At 49.9% G+C, this 15,836-nt stretch overlaps 1 protein-coding gene across 2 annotated transcripts; it reads left to right on the top strand.

Annotated features, from left to right (window-relative positions):
* The first annotated feature begins 3,164 nt into the window (after positions 1–3,164).
* On the top strand, positions 3,165–10,473 carry LOC311523200 (toll-like receptor 5). 2 transcript variants are annotated; one of them, XM_084632975.1, is made up of 2 exons: positions 3,165–3,241; positions 6,918–10,473. In XM_084632975.1, exon 2 carries the CDS (start codon positions 6,926–6,928, stop codon positions 8,888–8,890), a length of 1,965 nt encoding a protein of 654 aa, XP_084489101.1. In that variant the 5' UTR covers positions 3,165–3,241; positions 6,918–6,925; the 3' UTR covers positions 8,891–10,473. The 2 variants fall into 2 exon arrangements, with proteins under 2 accessions (XP_084489101.1, XP_084489102.1); XM_084632976.1 differs by lacking the exon at positions 3,165–3,241 and adding an exon at positions 4,797–4,855.
* Positions 10,474–15,836: the final 5,363 nt, after the last annotated feature.

Below are 15,836 nucleotides of genomic sequence, written 5' to 3'. Positions count from 1 at the left end.
CTTCTCCATTAAGTAATGGCCCTGCACTTTCCTTTGTCTTTCTCTTACTTCTGTTTTTGCAGAAAGGGAGATGCTGACCACAGTATGATTGCTATGTATGAGGGGAAATGCCTGCAGCGACCCTGCCCTGAAACCACAGGATTTTCCCATCTTCATTCTTCAGGGTGGGAATGGTGGAGTGTCACTCTGGTTTTGTAATAGCACAGTGCATGCACAGAATTTAAATCCAGTTTTCATCCAGGTCAGAGGTAATTGCCTGGGGCAGATTCTACCAATAAATAGGATTGGCTTGTCATATCCTTCAGAAAGATACAAAGGGGTGGTCTACATTGGGAACTTATAGCTGTATAACTACATGGAGAGATGCAGCTATGCTGACCTAATCTCCGGTGTAGATGGCGCTAGGTCGATGGAAGAATTCTTCCGTTGTCCTCGCTACTGCCTCTTGGGAAGTGAATTAACTACATGGATGGGAGAACCCTCCTGTCGGTGCAGGTACTCTCTACACTGAAGTGCTATAGTGGTGCGGCCGTAGCTGTAATGGTTTAAGTGTAGACATACTCTAAGCCTCACTTGCACCTGCCTCTTGGGTGGGGCATGGCAGCTGTTTATACAAAGACCATTCACCCAGTGCCAAGGATATGGCTGTACCGCAAATTAAGGTGTGAACAGTGTGCGAAAGCATACCGATGCTAGCTTTAGTCTAGAGTGTGCAGGTAACGACACCAGGGCAGATGTGGCATCATGGACTTCAACATGGGCTAGCCGCTCAGATAAGTAGCCATGGTCCCTGGCAGGCATCTACTGGGATTGCTAGTCCATGCTGATACCTGTGCCACCACATCTTCATTGCTGTTGTTACCCATGCTAACTATAAGGAATCTAGAGGCGTATGTCTACCCTTGCTACACTTACACCTTAATTAGTGGTGTACATATACCCTTAGATTCAGCTGCCTCTGGGGTCGGGCACCACAGCTTTTTATACAAAGACTGCTCACCACTTGCTGAAATTTACCTGCTTCTGGTGTAGAGAGTAGCAAGCATTAACACTGTGCCAAAGCATCCGTTTAGGACAGGGAGTTAAAGGGGAGGGACAACCCCCACCCCGATCTAACTGGGACTATCAGGGGCCACTGATGACAGAACTGACCTAGGCTGGCATTTGGGTAGTGAGGTGCATTTAATGCTTCTGCGCTTGGGAAAAATGTCTTTAATCTGCATGAGGGGTTAGAACCGCAGCATTGTGTGTCTGCCAAAAAACTACAGCAGAGCAGCGGCAGCCACGCCACCCAGCAGGGTATCCTACCCCACAGCACCCCAGTAGTATCAGCACTCCTGCTGAGGGGAGCGTGCCCCTACCCTGCTCTATGCAGCACAGCACCCCTTAATGCCACACTGGTGCCGGCACTGCCTCTGAGGGGATAGTGCCCCCCTACTGAGCCCCCACCCCACTCCCTGTACCACAGCACCCCCTCGCAACACGTGGAGGCATCTGCACTGACTCCAAGGAGAGGGTGTTCACTGCAACCTACACCACTCCCTGCAACACCTTTACCCGGTCTCCCATCTAAATCCTGGCCAGACAACTCTGGGGGGTAACCAGCTCACAGCAGTCTAGCAGTTGGTTCTTTCTTTTACTATCCACTCCAATGGCAGCAAGAGTTTCTTGTCTAGAAGGGGCCTTTTCATGGCTCCGTGGTGCTTCCTGCATCCCAGACACCGGGCCCCTATGCAGTCAGAACACCCCTGGTTTCATAACTTGGACCGATCCTGTTTGCTTCAGAGGACGGCACGTGCCCCATGACCTGGCACTAGCTCAGGCTGTGATGAAAGGGCCACAGTTGGGTAACGCTCCCGAGCACCCTGTAGTTACCCAGGGTCCTGGGACACTCTGTGCGCAGAGAGTTTAACTCCTTGTGCTCTGCAGCGCTGCTCAGGGAGGCAGGGAGATTCCAGGGTTGGGCAAGTGAACATGCTCTGACAATGAGGTAAAGCACAACCTGGGAAAATACCAGTTCAAGGAGACAGAGAGTTTGGTTCTCCCTGGCCAGGCTCTCTCCTGGCACGACTGAAATGTCAAGTGTCATCACAGAGCAGTCCCAGCTGCGGGTCTTGTCTCCTTTTCCTCCCTCCTAACATAGTGCCAAAACATGGTCCTGGCTAGGCCCCCGATTACCATTCCAGTGTTGGAGCAGCATTTACCACTGGCATTGCAGTAGCACCTACAGAGCCCAGATGAGATCAGGGCTACATTGGGCCGGGCACTGCACAGTCCTTCACTGAGACGGGGGCCTATTGGTAGCCGTCGCTGCACAGACCTGACTGAAATCAGAGCTCCATTGTATGGAGTGCTGCACAAACCCTGATGAAGACTAGGGCCTGCATTGTGCCAGGTGTTTCACAGACCCTGACTGAGAGTGGGGCCCCCATTGTGCTGGGGGCTGCCTATGCTTGATCGAGATTGGGGCCCCATTGTGCCAGGTGCTGCACACACACACAGTAAGACTCAGCCCTTGCCCCAGGACAATCTGAATAGACAAGGCAGAGGAACAACTATTCTTCCCATTTCACAGATGGGAAACTGAGGCCCAGAGAGGTTCAGTGATCTGCCCATGTGCACACAGGGAGTATGTGTCCAAGCCAGCAACAACCCAGGGATTCTCCAGCCTCACTCTTCAGGCTTGGAGCTGGTCACCAGTGGGAATGAAGAAGGACTCTGCCTCGGGCCAGGATTGCACAAGGTTTTGGTCTGAAGCATCCTGAGGTCACGAAAGTCCCAGTCCAAATGGCCAGCCTTTCTCACATTTACTGGTATAAGTAGGAGACTGGGAGTCAGAACTCCTGGGTTCTGTTCCAGCTCTGGGTGGGGAGTGATGTCTAGTGGTTAGAGCAGCAGGGCTGAGAGTAAGGCTGCGGCCCATTAACTCAAGAAGATATAAGGCCATGCACACCAGCTTGCTAGGGTGACCCGCGACCGTTCACAGCAAAGGCCCGAGGAAGCAGTAACTGCAGGAGGGGGCCCGGAGGGGAATTTCCCCCAACTTCCTATTTCGCAAGTTCCTGAACACCCGCTGAGTAAACAGCAACCGAGGTGGGGGCTGGAGCTTCCTGGGAGCTGCTGTCCTCTTCCATGGTGGGGGCTTAAATAAAGCTGGAGCAGACGGGTGGATGGCAAAGGGCATAGGCGGTGAACGCGGCTGCTGTGCAGTATCTCCAGCACGAATCCTCGCTCCCTCAGGGTGAGTAGAGGGTCTCGTAGGGATGGGGGAGATGCTGGGTGGGAGGGGAAGCTCTGCACAAGGATAGAGCAGGGTGCCTGCAGTGCAAGCTTCCCGGTCAGCATGCCTAGGTGCTGCCTTCTGAGTATGGCTGCTAGAGGGGAGCTCTGACCCTGTGGTCCTCTGCTGAGATGAAGGGCCAGTTATGGTCACCTGTTCCCTGGGAGCTGAGCTGAGACTGGTCACGCTCATTTTTCATATGCTACTGGGCAGTCGTTGGTCACTGCCAGCAGTCACTGCCCTGGAGAGGGAATCCAGTGGGCTCCCCATTCCCTCAACCGCACAGTGCCCTGTACCCGATCCCTGAGATAGCCAGGATATGAGGACATTGATGGGAGGGAAAGGCATGCTCAGCTACCCTTGAGAGCCTCCTGGCTTTACTTGTGCCTGTACCTTACAGCTGTAGCGCACAACAGAAATGGGTCTAGAATAAAATTGCTAGAAGTCTAAATAATGAAATGGGTGAACTGGAGTGCCTCGTATTAAATGAGGATATTGATATAATAGGCATCACAGAAACTTGGTGGAATGAGGATAATTAATGGGATACAGTAATACCAGGGTACAAAATATATCAGAAGGACAGAACAGGTCATGCTGGTGGGGGAGTGGCACTATATGTGAAAGAAAACATAGAATCAAATGAAGTAAAAATCGTAAATGAATCAAACTGTACCATAGAATCTCTATGGATAGAAATTCCATGCTCTAATAATAAGAATATAGCTGTAGGGATATCTTACCGACCACCTGACCAGGAAGGTGATAATGACTGTGAAATGCTCCGGGAGATTAGAGAGGCTATTAAAATAAAAAACTCAATAATAATAGTGGGGGATTTCAATTATCCCCATATTGACTGGGTACATGTCACCTCAGGATGGGATGCAGAGATCAAGTTTCTTGACACCTTAAATGACTGCTTCTTGGAGCACCTAGTCCTGGAAACCACCAGAGGAGGCAATTCTTGATTTAATCCTAAATGGAGCACAGGATCTGGTCCAAGAGGTGAATATAGCTGGACAGCTTGGTAATAGTGACCATAATATAATTAAATCTAATATCCCTGTGGCAGGAAAAACACCACAGAGGCCCAACACTGTAGCATTTAATTTCAGAAAGGGGCCCTACACAAAAATGAGGAGGTTAGTTAAACAGAAATTAAAGGGGACAGGGCCAAAAGTGAAGTCCCTGCAAGCTGCGTGGAAACTTTTTAAAGACACCATAATAGAGGCTCAACTTAAATGTATACCACAAATTAAAAAACCTAGTAAGAGAACCAAAAAAGAGCCGCCGTGGCTGAACAACAAAGAAAAAGAAGCAGCGAGAAGCAAAAAGACAGCCTTTAAAAAATTGAAGTTAAATCCTAGTGAGGAGAATAGACAGGATCAGAAGCACTGGCAAATGAAGTGTAAAAATACAATTAGAAAGGCCAAAAAAGAATTTGAGGAACAGTGAGCCAAAGACTCAACAAGTAATAGCAATTTTTTTTTAAGTACACCAGAAGCGGGAAGCCGGCTAAACCACCAGTGGGGCCGCTGGACGATCGAGGTGCTAACAGAGCACTCAAGGACGGTAAGACCATTGCAGAGAAACTAAATGAATTCTTTGCATTGTTCTTCATGGCTGAGGATGTGAGGGAGATTCCCAAGCCTGAGCCATTCTTTTTAGGAGACAGATCTAAGAAACTGTCCCAGATTGAGGTATCATTAGAGGGGGTTTTGGAAAAAAATTTTGATAAAGTAAACAGCAATAAGTCATCAGGACCAGCTGGTATTCACCCAAGAGTTCTGGAGGAACTCAAATATGAAATTGCAGAACTACTAACTGTAGCCTGTAACCTATCATTTAAATCAGCTTCTGTACCAGATAACTGGGAAGGAGAAATATACCTCACCAATCTACTAGAATTCTTTGAGGGGGTCAACAAGCATGTGGACCAAGGGGATCCAGTGGATATAGTGTACTTAGATTTTCAGCAAGCCTTTGACAAGGTCCCTCACCAAAGGCTCTTATGCAAAGTAAGCTGCTGTGGGAGAAGAGGAAGGTGCTCTCATGGATTGGTAACTGGTTAAAGATAGGAAACAAAGGGTAGGTTTAAATGGTCAGTTTTCAGAATGGAGAGAGGTAAATAGTAGTGTCCTACAGGGGTCTGTTCTGGGACCAGTCCTATTCGACATATTCATAAATGATCTGGAAAAAGGGGTAAACAGTGAGGTGGCAATATTTGCATATGATACAAAATTACTAAAGATAGTTAAGACCCAGGCAGACTGCGAAGAGCTACAAAAGGATCTCTCAAAACTGGGTGACTTAGGCAACAAAATGGCAGATGAAATTTCATGTTGAGAAATGCAAAGTAATGCACATTGGAAAGCATAATCCCAACTATATATATATATATATATAATGATGGGGTCTAAATTACCTGTTACAACTCAAGAAAGAGATCTTAGAGTCATTGTGGAGAGTTTTCTGAAAACATCCACTCAATGTGCAGCAGCTGTCAAAAAAGCGAACAGAATGCTGGGAATCATTAAGAAAGGGAGAGATAATAGGACAGAAAATATCATGTTGCCGCTATATAAATGCATGGTTTGGGCCCACATCTTGAATACTGTGTGCAGATGTGGTCGCCCTGTCTCAAAAACAGGTATATATGAATTCGAAAAGGTTCAGAAAAGGGCAACAAAAATGATCAGGGGTATGGAACGGCTTCTGTATGAGGAGAGATTAATAAGACTGGGACTTTTCAGCTTGGAAAAGAGATGGCTAAAGGGAGATATGATTGAGGTCTATAAAATCATGACTGGTGTAGAGAAAGTATATAAGGAAGTATTGTTTACTACTTCTCATAACACAAGAACTAGGGGTCATCAAATGAAATTAATAGGCAGCAGGTTTAAAACAAATAAAAGGAAGTAATTCTTCACACAACGCACAGTCAACCTGTGGAACTCCTTGCCAGAGGATGTTATGAAGGCCAAGACCATAACAGTGTTCAAAAAAGAACTAGATAAATTCAAGGAGGATAGATCCATCAATGGCTATTGGACAGTATGGGCAGGGATGGTATCCCTAGCCTCTGTTTGCCAGAAGCTGGGAATGAGCGACAGGGGATGGATCACTTGATGATTACCTGTTCTGTTCATTCCCTCTGGGGACCTGGCACTGGTCACTGTCGGAAGACAGGACACTAGGCTAGCTGGACCTTTGGCTGACCCAGTAGGGCCGTTCTTATATTCTTATGTTCTTAAATTGGGAAAGAAAGAGAAGTTACCTGCTTGTGACCCCCAGATTGACATCTCTTGCCCTGCAACCTGCTCAGGGCAGTCCCCTTTTAGATATCTTGCTATCTCTGTATAACACCAGTTCTCTGCGGGCGTTGTTAGTAGTAGGAATCACACCTGGAATCTCAAGCAGGAACCTCTATGCCTGGGCTAAGAGACAGCTTTATTATGCCTGTAGCAGCCTCATCAACCGCTATATATCTCCCAGCCATCACTGGCAGGTGCTAGCGTGCCGCACAGAATGGGTGTGGGTTGTATCTGCACTTAGCACCACTAGCAGGCACAGTATAAATGTCCCATTACAAGAGTGGGTGCTGTGGAGTAACATCGTTCTCACTCTTTGGCAGATTCCACCATGCTCAGACACCTTTGTCTCCTAGCGCTCTGGCTCCTGGGCTCTAGTGCTGCCCTGGCTGACGTTCGGAGCTGTCATGCCTCCAGGGTCCAGGCTTCAGTGGTCTCCAGCTGCCAAGCTCAACATCATGAGACGCTGCCGGAAATTGACCCATCCACCCAGATCCTTCTGCTGAATTTCAACCTCCTCTCCAACATCTCGGCCTCCTCCTTCCCCAGGCTGGAGAGGCTCAGGAAGCTGTCTCTGGGATGTCAGCTAGGGGGATCACTCTCCATTGGAGAGAAGGCCTTTCAGAAGGTGGCCAATATCACATTCCTGGACCTCGGGGGCAACAGGAAGCTGAGCCTCCAACCCACGGCCTTGGCTGGCTTGCAGCAGCTCGAGGTGCTCCTGCTGGATGCCAATGGCCTTGACGAGACTGTGCTGGAGAGTGGCTACTTCCAAGATTTAGTGTCCCTCAAAAGACTGGATCTCACAGGGAACCAGATAAAGAGGCTGAGACCCGATTCCTCTTTCCAAGGCTTGAAGCTGCTGGCTTTCCTCCAGCTCCGGCTGAACAGGATCAAGACAATCTGCGGGGAGGATCTGACTCACCTCGGGGGACGACACCTGTCTCTTCTAGATCTCTCGTCCAACCTTCTGTCCTATAGGAACCCTTGGTACAACCACTCCTGCCCCAGTCCCTTCCGCAACATCACAGTGGAAACTCTAGATGTCTCCTCCAACCCATGGGATGTGGGTAGTGCTGAATGGTTCTTTAAGGTCATGGCGGGTGCCCAGATATGGCATCTGAAGTTACAGCACTCGGGGGCCATTGGGAGGGGGTTTGGGTTCAATAACCTGCAGGGCCTCTCTGCCAGCACCTTCTCAGGGCTCAGCCGGAGCAGGGTCCTCTCTTTCGACATGTCTCACGGCTTCCTCTCCAAGCTGGGGCCTTTGGTCTTCTCGGGTCTCCCTGAGCTGCGCGCGCTGCGCCTGGCATCCAATCAGATCCACGAGATCTCTGGGGAGGCCTTTGCTGGATTGCAGCACCTCTGGACCCTGGACCTCTCCCACAATCTGCTGGGGGAGCTGAACACGAAGACTCTCCAGAGCCTAAGCTCTTCCCCACTGCTGCACCTCAACCTCAAGTCCAACCACATTGGGGCCATCCAGCACAATGCCCTGGAGGGACTGAGGACCCTGCGGACGCTGAATCTGCAGGACAACGCCCTCTCACGCATGCTGTCAGGGCGGCTCCCTGCCCTGGAGCACCTGCTGCTGGGCCAGAACAGGATCAAGGACACCTGGGGAATTGGGAAGCTTTCCACAAACCTGACCTTCCTTGACTTGTCTTCCAACCGCATGCAAGACCTGAGGGGACTCTGGAATGAGCTGAGGGGCATCCCTGCCTTGCAGTTCCTAAACCTTTCACACAACCTGATCTCAAGGTGCTCTGAGCGCCAGGACAGAGCCATGCCCAAGCGCAGTCAGCTCAGGGTTCTGGATCTTTCCCAGAACTCCCTGAATATCATCTGGAATGCAGGGGGCTGTGTGGATGTCTTCCACCATCTAGACAGGCTGACAGCCTTGAATCTCAGCAGAAACAACCTCCAGACCTTGCCTGAGGGCCTCTTCCAGGGGCTGGTGTCTCTCCAGGCTCTGGACCTGTCTGGGAACCTCATGGCCATGCTTTCTGATGGGTTGTTCCAGGATCTGCGCTCCCTGCAGGTGCTAGGGCTGCAGAGTAACCCCTTGGTGACCCTGTCACCATCTGTTCTTCAGCCACTCCAGGCACTGGCATTCCTGAATCTTCAGAAGGTCTCTCTGCTTTGCCACTGCAGCTTGCAGGACCTGGAGACTTGGCTGCACTCCACCAACGTGACCCTGAGTGCTGGGAAGGAAGGGGTCACCTGTCTTGTACCCACCCCTCCCTTCCCAGGAATGCCCCTCCTTTTCTTCACCCAAAGCAGCTGTGTCCAGTAGTACAGCCCATGCTGTGCCCAGCTTTCCCCAGCATAGGATCCCACCTGTGTGGCTTTAAAAGCTGTTCCATATGCTGTGCGCTTGGCACTGAACTGTGATACTTATGTGATCACAGGCTGCGATGCCCAGGCACCTGCAGCTGTGAACCGGTTTCCCAAAGGCATAAGCACAGCCTGGACTAGGAGTCAAGGCATCTTGGTTCAACTCCTAGTTCTGGGAGTAGAGTCTAGTAGTTAGAGCAAGGGGAAGGAAGTAGGGTCTAGTGGTTAGAAGGATGGGGCTGGGGTGGGGGGTCAGTTGTATTCCTGGTTCTGGGGATGGGGTCTCATGGATCAGAATAGGGGGGCTCAGAGTCATGACTCCTGAGTTCTGTTTCCATTCTGTGGGGTCTAGTGGGTTGGAGCAGAGGGCTGGGAGTCAGGCTCCCTGGTTTCCAGCTCCAGGAGGAGAGAGGTCTAGTAGTTAAAGCAGGGGTGTTGGAAGTCAGGAGTCCTTGGTTCTATTCACAGTCCTGCCCCTGGCTATACAACCCTGTACAACAATTCTCCTTTGCCCACCTTACAGTAGAGGCATTGGGAGATTTCATAAATCTCTGGGGTGTTATAAAGTGCTCGGTGTCATCACCTTTATTCTTCTAATGCCTGTAGAATGGGTTGAAATCCCTTATAGCTCCTGGCATGGCAGAAACTATGCTTTCTCAACCCTGGAGGATTATGGGTACACTATGGGCATTAGGCAGGGTCTGTTTAGCACAGAGGCAGGTTAAATCACTAGCTACACTCCAGTCACTGGGGTCTTGTCTTTCTTAGGGAACAAGGTGTGATTTTAACACGTTAGCCCATATCTGTTAACTAACCCTGTTGACATGTTGAAATCATAGTGCAGACCAGGTGAGCTGCAGTTTTAACACGTTAGCTTGTCAAGGTAAACCCATATTAAACCTACAATCACTTTGCCTATACTAGGATTTTAACATGTGTTTAAAAACACACCTTTTATCCTTACTTAGACCAAGGGATGCGCTCACCCAAGGGGAGTGCTGGTATTATTCATTATTCTTATATTGTGTTAACGTAGTGCCTAGGGATCCTAGTCAGGACCCCTTGGTGCTGTACAAATACAGAACAAAAAGTCCCTGCCCCTACTTCAAAAATGACCCACAAGGCAGTGCGCTGGACACTGGTACACCTACTCACAGTGCAGTGTCCCGTTTGCTTTCACAGCCTCTCACAGTGAGGCTGCGTGGTACTGGCAAAGGCCATGCTGGTGACACTGGAACAGCAGCAGCTGTATGCTGGCAAAAATACTATTGGTAAAACTTTCAAGGGTGGATGTGGCCTTAGATTGCAAGCTCTTTGGGGCAGGGACCATCTTTTAGTTCTGCACATGTACAGCACCTAACACAATGGGCTCCTTTTCCATGACTGGGACTGTAGATGTCATCACAATAGACAACATAATTAATAACAATGTATGTAGACATGGTTGGGGCTTGCATATGGGAGCTGGGATTTTGTATGAGTGCTATTTCCTAAATGGTCTCTCTGAAATAGCAGTGTTGATTTTTTGTTGTTACCTTTGCCAATAAAACCTCAAATTCTTAAATGCAATTTTAAAAGAACACAATAGTCTGGATTCATAGAGCCTGGAATGTGCCAGGGCTGCAGGGAGAGCTACAAAGACATGGGAGTACAAGGGTTTAAGAAAGGAAAGGAAAATCAAGTAGGGGGAAAGCCAGCAGGACACAGAGTTTGTCTGTGCAGGAGACCAAGCTTTCTCAGCAGCCGGTCCAAAAATGTGGAACAAAATCCTCTGGGAAACAAGGACCATCCCAACCCTCCTTGACTTCTACTCCTAGTGACAGGCTCACTTCTCCAACCAGCCTTCTCTGACATAAACACAGAACAGTGTGGACAAAGACACAATCCTACCTAAACAAACCACTGCACGCAGGATTCTCCCCCTGGGGAGAGGATAAGAGAAAGAATGACCCCCATGGGGCAGATGTTAGTCATATTACATAATGCAAAGATACTACAGTGATGAGAGTGGGATAAGAGCCTGTATAGAACAGAAAACTTTATCTCACTGCTAAGAATAGGTTCCTGCTATTCAGCTCTGAATTTCTCTCTTGTCAAATTCAGCCACTTGCTCCCAGCCACACCCCTTGAATGCCCCTCAACAAGCCCGTCATTTGTCTCAGCCTTTGTCCCTTTCCATGCCTCTCAGTCAGTTCTGACCCAAGCTTAGACATATTTAGCAATTTTTATTCTTAACTCATGAGTCAGTCCCTCCAGCCATTTTTGGCTGTTCTTCTCTTAGAGTATCTTCCGATCTGACATCATTCTCTCTGGCAGAACGGGGACCCAGAAGTGAACAGAGTTCCTAGAGCCACACAGAAGGGCTGTCTCTGCCTTGCTTCAGGCCTATTTGGTCCCCATGTATGTGATGAATCCCCAAAGGAAATCCATCTAGTAAACCAGAAGTCCTCCCCCTCCTCAGAGGGGAAGGACAAAAAAATCCAACATGGGAATCAACTAATTCTGGGGGGCAACAAATGAAAAAGACAAGAATGGGAGTGAGGGTTGTATGTTTACAAGCAGAGTTCCAGAGGGGGACACTGCGCAGAGGACCCCGAACAGAGGCCATTACTTCTCAAAAGAGTCCAGGGAGCTAATGGGCACTGCCCAGAGGAACTCTGCCCAGAGACATGAATGTGCAAGTGCACAAATTGGAGCCCCACAGTCACGTTTGCAAGGAACCCCCCTGTCCTACCCCCTCTTCCTTGGTAGATACATGGCCAACTCCAAGAGGAGGTTGATGAAGAGGTCCTGTGACTTCACGTGACCACGGATGGGGAGAGTGTAAATAAAAAGGTCTGGAAAAAAGTGAAGCCAGAACCTCAGCAAGAGGTTCTGGAGGATGCAGGAAAATGGCTGCAACCTGGTGCACAGTAAATATGAATGCGTCAAGGTCTCCCTCTCGCCACAAGAAAAATAAGCGTTGGGGAGTCTGAAAAGTACGTCAGCAATGTGTCTGAGCTCATGGCTCCATGGCGGAGCTGCCAACCTATAACACCAGTGGGCTGTGGAACCAAGGTGGAATACAGGCTGGCCCACTGCGGCTCCTAGCCCTCCACAGATGGCAAAAGGACAGTTCATATCAGGGACAGGACAGAAAAGCGAGGATAGTTTGGAGCTCTAGCTTCTGTAGTTGTTCCTGTGATGCAGCTCGGAAGCGGAGCTCCTGTGGGAGGTTTGAAGCAGCTGGCTTGCAGGGCAAGGGCCAGGGGATACAGGTGCGTGGGGAACACCCTGCTGCAGGACTCACTCAAGGAAAGATAAAGAGGCAGGGGGCAGGGCAGCCTTTACATCCTGGAGCATGAGGTGGGGGACACATGGGGTGGGCAACTCCATACACTCAGCGAGTGTACAGTATCCACCTAGACCTGCTGACTATAGTCCAGGAGGTCTCCGACTTTGGTGTCACCAGCCAAGACCAATCTCCTGTGCAGCGAGGTCACCTCCTCCACCTCTGCCACACAATGTAGATTGTGGAACCAGGGTTCAACAGGGAGTTGACACCCTCGGTAGCCACAACGGATCCAGCTGCAGAGGCCAACTTCAAGGTATTGAGGAGGTCCTGGTAAAAGACCAGTGGCTCAGAGGCATCTCGAGGGAGACTCTTGGCTGGAGTTAAAAGAGCTGCCAGTCATATCAGAGCCCTCAGAGGCGGCACAGGAAGGCGTGCCATAACTGGCTCCGTGTCGGACTATGAGCTCTAGAAAGGAGCCTCTGCAGAGCCTGAAGACAGAAAGTATGAACCTGGCTGTGTATACATACCAGGCCCTACCATCCCTCTTCCAGATGGAGGCTCAGGACACCTAAAGAGACCCAGTGCTTCCCTGGTCAAAAGTACTCCAGGACCTTCCTCTGGAAGTGGAGGAGTGGACACAGGATGTTGAACCAGTCAGGGGTGCTGGAGCTCTCCCAAAAGTGGCTCCCCACAGCTGCTGCTGAGACTCCCCAGCCAGGCTCCATGCTGGCATGGCCAGGGAGGGGCACTCGGCAGGAAGAGGAGGGGAAGGGGACAGGGTCTGCCCAGGTGACAAGTGGACGGGCCAGGCCCCCTGACTTTCAAAAAGTGGGAGGGCCCTGCCCGGTTCTGGTGCCTCTGGAACCAGTGACAGAGCATGGACAGGACCAGCTAGTTAACAACCAGTGCCCTTCCCCCAAAGGGAAAGGTACCGGAGAAGCCCCGCCCATGCCTGCAACCTGTCAGACACTCTGGCCTCTAATTTTCCAGCTGGGAGGGATTGAAAGGTAAACAGCCAGATAGAGCGGCAGATCCGCACTGCACTGGATGCCCGGCTTCAGGACAGGAAACCTCTGGGAATGAGAGTTCCACGTGGGGGTGTCTGCCCAGGGCCATCCAATCCCTGCTCTGTGCCCAGAAATAAAATCAGTATCCCAGCTGCAGCTTGGAAACTGCATGTGTTGTGAGTGGAACTGCTGCATGCTCTTTGGTGGGGGGCCTCTCTTTGTGCAGTGCTTAGCACAACAGTCCTAGGAACTACTGCAATATAAATAATAACTGGCGAAAGAGGTTCAGGAGGGACGGAATTTGGTGTGGCACCAGGGTCTCAGGAACACAAGCTGCGGTCAGGCTGAGGTTACATGCACACAAACATGAGAGACTCAGAGTAAAGCACTGGCCACTCAGCAGGACTCAGCAGGGTCTGTTTCCTACACACATCTCTCTGTTGCTAAAGAAACACCCTGTGATGCTGAAAGGTGCTAATGGTGCCAGATTCTTGCATCCCAAGACAATCACAGCCCTAGGTCAAGCCATTGGCTGCCCCACTCAGCCTCCTTCACGGGCAGGAGGAGGAGCAATTAAACCCCTCCATGTAGTAAAGACAGCTGCAAACAATGGAAGCGACCCCCAAAAGCAGTACTAAGGCTGTCTTTACTGCTAAAAAAGGGTGTGTTTCTACAGTGAGCTAGCTAACAACTGGGGAATTAGCTCAAATGGCAGAACACTCACTTGGCACGTGGCATGTGACAGGTAGCGGGACAGATGCCCATTTATTTTATTTTATTTTATTTTTAGATGTGTCGGGATGGCTAAGTGATCCAAGGCACCAATTCTCTTGCCCTGGGTATTCAGGTTGCTGTGTAGAAGCATGGGGTCAAATCTCACTCCTGACACACCTCTTAAAACAGAGCAGTGTGGCCTAGGGGATAAGGGCATTGGCCAGGGGCTCAGGAGAGCTGCGTTCGGTTCTGCTGGGTTACCTTAGGCAAGTTGTTTCCCTGCTCTGTGCCTCAGTTTCTCCATCTGTAAAATAGAGATAATGATAACTACTTGATAAGTTTATGAACAGGAGTATATGACATAGTTCTCTGCAACAGCAGCGACTGAACTTGTTGATCCAGGAGGTCCCTGCTATCCCCATGAATGTTAGTTGTTTTGCTGTAAAACGCTATGGGGACAAGGCTCTGTAACTTTCACTGTAATGCAGATAGGCGACACCAGATTGGGGAGATGGTGTTGCTACATTGGTAAAAACTGGCTATGTCTTGTCTCCACTAGGATTTTACAGCAAGGCAGCAAATGTTCATTAGTTATCCCGCTGTAACACCCCTCCTTTGACTGACAGTGAAGACATAGCCTAGGCTGCATGGCAGGTCACAGCCAAGCCAGAGAGCTGAGGGGTTTCCCTGATGGCAGACACAAAGACTAGGAGATTGGATTGCCTGTGTGTGCTGGAGGCAGGAAGCCAGGAGAAGCAGTTGTGAGCATGACCCTGAGAGGAAGCAGAGATGCAGGGCTTCTTGGGCACAGAGCCTGCTGAAGAGGCAGACGTGGGGATTTCGGAGCAGGGAAACCACCTGCTGTTGTTGATTCCTACTCTGTTCAGGGCAACAGGACTTTGTGTGCATTCTTTGTGATTGCAAGATTGCACCAAAGAACAGACCTGGCTTGTATCATCAGTTCCTCTTAATAGAAACAACCCTGCAAGGCCCTAGATTCTAGCAAAACCACACGGGCCAAAGAAGTGACAACTGCAGGGAGCCTCTGCCAAAACAGCCCCAAACTGCACCACCCGACTGCCACATCCTACCCTTTGCAATCCTGTATCTAAGCTAACTCATTTGTAGGGCCCTACCAAATTCACGATCCATATTGGTCAATTTCACGGTCATAGGATTTTTAAAATAATAATTGTCATGATTTCAGATATTTAAATCTGAAATTTAACAGTCTTGTAATTGTAGGGGTACTGACCCAAAAAGGAGTGTGTGTGGGGGGGAGGGGGGGGTTGTGGTACTGCTACCCTTACTTCTGTGTTGTTGCTGGTGGCAGCACTACTTTCAGAGCTGGGCATCCAGCCAACAGTGGCCACTCTCCAGCCACCCAGCTCTGAAGGCGTGCAGAAGGGTGGCAATACCGCAACACCCCTAAAATAACTTTGTGACCCCCTGCAACTCCCTCTTGGGTCAGGACCCCCCAACTGAGAAATGTTGGTCTCCCCCATGAAATCTGGTCTTTGGTGTGCTTTTACCCTCTACTATACAGATTTCACGGTCCATGATGCGTTTTTCATGGCCGTGAATTTGGTAGGGCCCCAGTCATTTGGCTTGCCCTGCATACGAACACTTTGGTACCGCCCATGGCCTGATCCTATTGGGATCTGGGCTGCCCATGGCCTCTTTCTGTGCTGCAAGACTCCTGGGATGGGCAAGGCAGCCATTACCATGACCACAGCTCCTGGCCAGTAAGAAGAGAGCTTAGGGAGCTTGATCCACCCACTTAGTTAGTAAGAGGCTTGGAGTCATCGTGATAGGCCAGAAGCTCTGGCTTTGCCCCTCGCTCGGCAAAGCTCCCTGCTCTCAGATTGGATGTTTGGTGATAGTAACAGGCGGGGGACGAGCTACAATTA

Source organism: Lepidochelys olivacea (genome assembly GCF_965140295.1).
Source record: "Lepidochelys olivacea isolate rLepOli2 genome assembly, chromosome: 7".
NCBI lineage: Eukaryota > Metazoa > Chordata > Testudines > Cheloniidae > Lepidochelys > Lepidochelys olivacea.
This window is presented reverse-complemented; position numbering and strand designations above follow the sequence as displayed.

What these genes read in the sequence shown, in the direction of transcription:
- LOC311523200 (XM_084632975.1), top strand. Translation starts at nt 6,926, where the DNA reads ATGCTCAGACACCTTTGTCTCCTAGCGCTCTGGCTCCTGGGCTCTAGT.